Raw genomic sequence first — 7,391 nt, 5'->3', positions numbered from 1 at the left:
AGGGGGTTGAGTGCGGGCAGTGGTCATATGGCGGCGCGCCACCCGACGCCGAAAAACTTTATCTGGGGGGTCATCGTCATGGTGTTGGTCCTGACGAGCATGGGCATGGGGCGGCTCATCGTTGGTGCACCCAACGTCCTCGGTCTCCCCGAGCTCGTGCGTTGAAAACTAAAACAATCAGTGATAATTAGCTACGCACAGTAAAAAGCGCCTCGCTGGCCAAGCTCTATTTGTACTTACAGCGTCGCAGGCCTCCTCACAGAAGAGGTCGGGCAGGGATAGTGGGTGGGCGGGTTGGAGCTCCTTATGGCCTTCAGCACCTGCGGTCTCTGCCTTCAGCTCTGCGTCCTCCAGAGGCCGGGGCAAGGCCACTTCAGGGTCGCAATATTGCTGAAACGTAGAAAACATCGTTACTTTGTGTCGCGAGTGCGAGAGAGGTAGCGCGCTGAGCAGCGAGAGCGTCCCCTCCCCCACCACCACCCCATTTCCAGGAATCCCCGCGCACCGACCGAGGCACAGTGGGAGATTTAGGTTCAAAATCGCGACAAAAGTCAAATCTTTCCACGATCGGCATATAATTCGGAATTACGGAGTTTTCTGGGGCAATGTCATCAAAAACCTGCTAAATTAGTGAAAAGTACGGAAAAGTGCAAAATTGGTCCACCCTACCCACCCCACCCCCAAAAAGTTGCTATAATTGCCAAGTTTTCGGTTCTGTTTCTATGAACGCCGTACAGCAACAGCTAAAAGTTTGTTCACGTGTTCAAACACAACCATATTACATGTTGTGGCACATTTTTGGCAGAGCCAGCCGGACACTTCCACCCAAAAAGGCCATTTTTGAATGCTCAGCATCGCCAAGGTGGCAGCTTGTGGCACCTGTTCTCAAGCGGGATACGTTAATTAGTGTCGTAGCTACCATTTGGTGCAAGAGTTAGAGTGGAACTCTGCGGAACTCAAATTATAACTCAATATGAAAATACGATTACCCCTAACCTCCAAATCCTAACTTTTGATTATGATTTATGCCTATTCTGAAGTCTTTTATATGATTGATGAGACTTAAAATGTTGCCCAACTCTTAATTACCAAGAAATGTCACTTATAGACCGTGTTTTTCTCAATTTCGAAGCATTTTACCAAAGCTACTGACGGGGCGAGTGAGCGGAGGCAAGCGCAGGGGTCGGTTTAAACACATCCTAACCGAAACACAAGCGATCGAAGTGAAGTGGAAGTGAAGGGAAATGGTGACTTTAGGTGTCATCTACCGCTATCAAACAGAAAAATCCGTTGATTCTAAAGTTTAGATTTTTGACTTTTGTCGCAATTTTGAGGTCAAATCTCCCACTGTGCGAGGGGACGCCATTGGCGTCGTGACAAAGAAATCGTGACGTTTAACAAATAAATGGTCAAAGGCTTAATAAAATCGGCAAAGGCCTAACCTCAGAATCAGTAAATGAGGAACAAAATGAGAGACGCGAACGGTCAACCGGCCAACTTACGCCAGTCCGCGGCCGCGAGCGGCACACGACACGGCAACAGCGAGCGCGCCGAGCTGAGCTCGTCACGCAGGACACTCGATTGAACACTGAATTTACAGCTACGTGACGCAGGCAGGACACACCGTGACCAAACAGTGACGCCGGCGGGCGGCGGCGAGCACGACGCCGGCGGGGAGACAAAGGACTCCTAACCTCAACTGGCGCGAACCGGCAGGACGCAAGGTTAAGCACTCGCGGTTATATTGAATGAAAGAACACTCGTGATCAACACAGAGTAGCGTAGAATTACGGTGGGCGACGCTACGGGGGACGTCATAGCGTGAAATCACAGGATGATGCAACAAAGATTTGGCGCGCACAGCGAATCAAACACTTACCTCATTATCATACATCAGCCCCGAGGGGTGCAGCTGTAGATCAAAGCAACTGGATTCTTGAGACGTTTGACTGAGCACCAAGGGCTCCATCGTCTCTTCATCCGAAAGGTGGAGGTCAGCCTCCAGGCAGCGGCGCTCAGACATGATTTTTAAGACGTACGACATACGGGACACGACACACTTCTCCACCAACGCTTGACGCACGACTGAGCTGGAGCGGGGGACGGCGCGCCGCGTCCTGCTCCCCTGCTGCGCGGGGCGGGAGGGGAGGGGGTCAAGTGCTTATTGGCACTTCAACCGAATTTTCAACGATTGCGTGTTGAAGATGTGTAATGATGTTTGTAAAAATTCAATTACACTTTGTGTCAGCTCGGGCGAACCTTTGTTCGATCTCATAGTGTAATCCGTACCCTCAAAAGCAGGTAGAGCAGACGACGCAGGAGTGGGGAGGACTCGTTCGCGCGCTTGCCAAGCCAGCTTGAGCCGGATCGAGTGGAGTAGGGGCGGAGGAGGGGGTGGTGGTGTGAGGAGGGGACCCCGGCGGCGCGGCATGGCACGGCCAGCAGCCGACGCGCGCGGGGTAGCGCCGCGGCGGCGGCGCGGTGGCCCGCGCGGCGAGCAAGCCTGGACATGTTGTACATCTAATTAATCGAGTAGTACGGTAATTCACCGGCAGAGCGCGGCGGTGCCGCGGAGGCGCGCTCGCGCGCGTGTCTTAAGTCCCTGGGAACCACTCTTGTCTTCTTAGATCAATCGGCCATCGCGCTTCCACCACCCTGGCCGGCTCCACCCGGGCAAACGCGTTGTAACCGGTGCACGGCCACGGCGGACTCCTTGGCGACTACCTCGCGCGCGGGGTCCTCGCGGTAAAGACGCATTCTAACCGGTGCGCGGGACCCGGACACCTTGACGGCGAGCCCGAGACGCGTTCTAACCGGTGCGCGGCCTCGGCGGCTTCCTCGACCGGGCGGTGGGCCCCCGGGTGGCTTCCGCGGTGACGGCCACCTCGCGGTGCGTTAAGCCCTCTCGACCCGGGAGTGCCCTCCAAGATGGCGATGGGTGACTAGGGCCGGGGTGACTCGGGGAAACTGGGGGGCGGGTGACTAGGGGTGGAGTGACTGGGGCCGGGGTGACTCGGGGTGGAGTGACTAGGGGTGTGACTGGGGGCCGGGGTGACTAGGGGGAACCAAGATGGCGCCGGGTGACTAGGGGGAACCTATACTACTAAGGCAAAACACAAAATTAATTTTGTGCTTAGAGTTTACTCATTCTTTATCACCAATTTAACAAAAATTTGTGGTAGTGAGTGTAACTGATTGATCTCAAATATACAAAGAGCGAGCACCAACATAATAATGCTTTTTTAAAAGCAGAAGGGTGGGCTAAAAACTTACTCTTTTCATTTGGTCTGTCCGCTTGTCTCGGGTAGGTCTCTGTCTACGTCTGGTGAGAAATGATGGTGGTGATGGTGGCGTCGGTGGATGAAGTCGTGGTTGAGGTGGTTGCTGGTGGAAGTATGGGGCAGCCCTGGGGGTGCCCTGTTTTGCCAGTGAGGTCTGTGAAAAGAATGTAAATTTAAATATAAAGAATAGGCAAGAATTGACTGAAATCTCTATAAAAAATGTTTTGAATCAACATCACCAATGCTACAAATTGACACAGCGCTTTGGTTAGATCTTGTATACTTACAAAAATGCATATAAATTTTCTTGAAAACAAAAACAAAAAAAGTCAATCAGGCAATATGTTATGGTTAAAGCTAGAAGGCTGGCTAAACCTACTTTAAGACAGCCAGGCCATTGGTTTAGCTAGCCACCTAGCTCTAACAATAACAAATCCTCGGAACAAGATACAACCAAATTTCTGTGTCGATTTAGCAGTTGTGATGCCAATTTTAAAAAACTTGCAGGCAGATATCTCAATATATTTTTGCAGGAGAAATCCTGCATGCAAACTTCTAAACTAAAGAACACAATTGTCTGTAATGACATGCTGTTAAGACCATTTAGGGGAGGCTACACTGAAACTTTGTCATTTTGGATTATGATGACCCTTAAAGGCATTTCATACCGCAACTGACACATATACTTGCAACCCATTCAGATTTTGAAGGATTTGAAGTGTTTACACTGGTAAAACAAGTGTGCCAAATTTGCACGCCAACGTATGCAAGTTGTGATTTTGCACATTACATGGTGTTTAACTCCAGTTGCACACTTGCACGGTCTGCAAATTTGAGACGTTTTGTAAACGTTGAAATTCTGCACACTTCAGCACACATAGTTCTATGCTATCAGTAGGAACCATATGGTGTGCAGCTGCTAATCATTTCGGAAGTGTCGAAAGTTTAAACACCAAACACCAACCTTGTTAGACACCACAATTTGTCTAGAAAATGCACACTTGGACTTAACCATCCATTGACGTGCAAAATTGAACACTTATTTTACCAGTGCACTGTCTGCTAGCTTTCCCACTCTTGCTTCTTGCAAGCAGCTTGTCCCCTCAATGGTGTGACATAAAAATCTAGGGAAGGGATGATTTTAAAGGGACTAAGATTAGTTAGATAAGCAGTGGGCTACCCCATAAGTTCTAAATAAAATTCACCACATTCGGATTTTGAAGAAAAAATATTTTTTAAAACTGTAAAAGTTTCAAATATTAAAAGTATTCTTTCTACAAAATCTGAATTTTGTGACTTTTATATAGAACTAGGAGGGAAGCCAAATGCTAATGAAAATCTCAAAATCCCTTTAAAATGAGGCCTTTTCCAGATTTTGAAGTCACACTAGTGAGGAGACAAGTAGCGTGCAAGAAGTAAGAGTCGAAAGTTACATTTACCTGTACTGGGGTCGGGCAGGCTGGGCGGCCTCCACCCTGAATTCGGCCTCCTTTTCAACATACTCACGCCACTTGGCCTCCTTCCTCAACCATTCCCTCCGCATGTCCTTCACTCTTTCCTCCACCCTCCTTTCAACTTCCTCTTCGATTTGCCCATCCGAGTCCGATTCCGTGTCCGTTGCAGTAGCCTTGTTCGTCTTTTCATTTCTCTTCTTCTTTTCATCCTTCTTTTCATCCTTCTTTTCATCCTTCTTTTCATCCTTTTCTTCATCCTTTTTTTCCAAATTTGTTTTGCCTTCATCATCGCTTGTATCATCATCAGTAGAATCTCTCTTCCCACCCAACCCCACCATTCTCAATAGCCACGACATCTGCAAACAAAATGGAAACAGTCATTACTAAGGAGAATAATACCGTTGAACTGAACAAAGCAGAAGAGTGGGCTAAAAATATGAGAACTTCATACCCATACCCTATTCTATACACTAACTAACAATGCCAACAAATGATGAATTATCTCATTCCATTACAGCATACAAATGAATTTTAGAACTTGAAAAAGAATTGTGAAATGTTACGAATATGAGAAATGTTTAAAATAAACAATGAATGCCCATGCTACGTAATGCAGGTAGTAAAAATAGGATTCAAGAGTCCTAGGTATTTTTGATTTGTGAATCCCAGTTGCTCTAGTCTGGCATTTAAAATAGAACGCTCTGTTGATGAAAAGAAGAGAGACTGCCCTATGCTCTGGAAAAGAAAAATAGAATTACACCAGAATAATCTTCATTTCAACTATAATTTCCAATACTTACAAAAATTGTTGAATGGCAGAGCACAATTCTCCAAGAAAACGAAAAATATTTAAAAAGACTTGACCTTGCCCGTTAGTGTGACAATGATATAACAATCAATCTCATTTCACTCCAGGTCCCACCACGAGGAGGTGGGCATAGGTATTTACTGCTTCGAGTGACAGTAAATTTTGAGACCCAACCGTCGCTCACATGAGCCGGAATTTCTACAGTTTTGCAATACTAGCAAAAAAAAATTCATGACTTTCAGTTAGATTGCGTTTACATTATTCAAAGGGATCCAGATTCACCATGCACCTGCATATTACACAGGGTTATAGTTTCACTGTGGCCCATAAACTGTAAATTATTTTAGATACTTTAACAAGGAAATTAGATTATTCAATTAGGAGTTAAGTTATTCAAAGGGATCCAGATTCACCATGGACCTGCATATTACACAGGGTTACGGTTTCACTGTGGCCCAAAAACTGTAAATTATTGATAAGTACTTTGAGAAGATAGATTAGATTATTCAATTAGGAGTTAAGTCATTCAAAGGGATCCAGATTCACCATGCATCTGCATATTAGCTTATGGTTTCACTGTGGCCCAAAAACTGTAAATTAATTTTACTTCAGTAATTTTCTTCCTAATGAATTAAATTGCCATATATGTTGATGCTTTCACTCCACATCCTCAGATATACCACAAAAATCCATTAGTTCTTGAAGAATTTGAGGATTGCGTTTTGATTGTTGCTCTGCTTCCTCTATTTCTTCAAAGACACCACTGTCATCAACCAGTTCTGGCCCCATTCCCTGAGTAATGTTCTTCTCACCATCATTTGACACGCCAGTCTTTTCAGCAACTGGTTCGCCAGGACTGACCTGAACACAACAAACACCTTTATGCAAAATTAGATTAGTTGATCCTGTTTTTAAATGACTGCTTGCTACTAAAGGTTTTGCTACATTAACATTACCTGTACCATGGCCAGCTTGTGGGCTATTAATTGTTTGCATTGTTCTCAAAGCATCACTTTGGATATTTAGTCCACCACCTCTTCCTAAACCGGCCGGAGGGGCAGCACCAGATTTCACAATTAGACTGGTACGTTTACCTGGAACCAGTCAAACCTCTAATCGCAAATTATCACAACCACAATGGGACGACAATTAAAAGTTAACTTTACATACCTGTCACATTGTGGATAATTGTTACAAGTTTTGAACCTTGAGGAAGGACCCTACCAGGTTGGAGTGCAGCACCTTGTGCTGAGCAAGTTACGACCTGTGGGTTGTCAACTTTTCTAGTCGGAAAAGTTTGGATACGGATACTACTTGCTGTTTTAGTGGGCACAAGGCACGTTTTAGGCATCTGTAAAAAATCAATAAAAATTTTAGAATCTAGAATTTACTCTTTGAGCAGCTGAGATATATGTAAAGAACTGAAGAGAGACTTACCGTAGCCAGCGGTACACGATTGCCTATTTTGACAGGAGTTACTTTTTGACCTGGTTGTCCTGGGGGCTGAATGGACTGCTTGGACTGAGGAGTGGCAGCTCTCAAGAGCAGAGTTGTGGCTGGTGATGCTAAACTCATTGAACATCCACCTGTTCAAATAACCTCAAGTTAGATTCAGTACTCTCTGAAAAATGTCAAAAGAAAAAGAGAACCTAAGATGTACCAATTGTGTAATGGGCGGTTGCAACTCGCAGTATAGGTTGGACTGTACGAATTGGGATACCAGTAGATGTTCCTGTTGAAGAAGCAACTTCTAAGGCCCTAGATGCAGCAGATGATACCTAGACAAAGATATAAAAAATATTAGTTGGCTGAGCGATTAGCGAAGCCTATTACTCCGTCTGGTCGGAA

General features: G+C 45.8%; 2 protein-coding genes across 2 annotated transcripts; both read right to left on the bottom strand.

Annotated features, from left to right (window-relative positions):
* Window positions 1-3,316: 3,316 nt before the first annotated feature.
* Window positions 3,317-5,073, bottom strand: LOC127750098 (cylicin-1-like). The gene is made up of 2 exons (XM_052270654.1): window positions 4,788-5,073; window positions 3,317-3,435 (listed from the first exon to the last, which is right to left on the bottom strand). The coding sequence occupies exons 1-2, from the start codon at window positions 5,071-5,073 to the stop codon at window positions 3,317-3,319; spliced, it is 405 nt and encodes a 134-aa protein (XP_052126614.1).
* Window positions 5,074-6,193: 1,120 nt separating this feature from the next.
* LOC127750105 (uncharacterized) lies at window positions 6,194-7,129 on the bottom strand. Its single transcript, XM_052270664.1, has 3 exons — window positions 6,981-7,129; window positions 6,714-6,894; window positions 6,194-6,637 (listed from the first exon to the last, which is right to left on the bottom strand). Exons 1-3 carry the CDS (start codon window positions 7,116-7,118, stop codon window positions 6,201-6,203), a joined length of 756 nt encoding a protein of 251 aa, XP_052126624.1. The 5' UTR covers window positions 7,119-7,129; the 3' UTR covers window positions 6,194-6,200.
* Window positions 7,130-7,391: the final 262 nt, after the last annotated feature.

Source organism: Frankliniella occidentalis, unplaced genomic scaffold (assembly GCF_000697945.3).
Source record: "Frankliniella occidentalis isolate FOCC.00 unplaced genomic scaffold, Focc_3.1 Scaffold133, whole genome shotgun sequence".
NCBI classification, from domain to species: domain Eukaryota; kingdom Metazoa; phylum Arthropoda; class Insecta; order Thysanoptera; family Thripidae; genus Frankliniella; species Frankliniella occidentalis.
The sequence above is the reverse complement of the archived record's forward strand: the minus strand, read 5'-3'. Positions and strand labels throughout refer to the sequence as shown.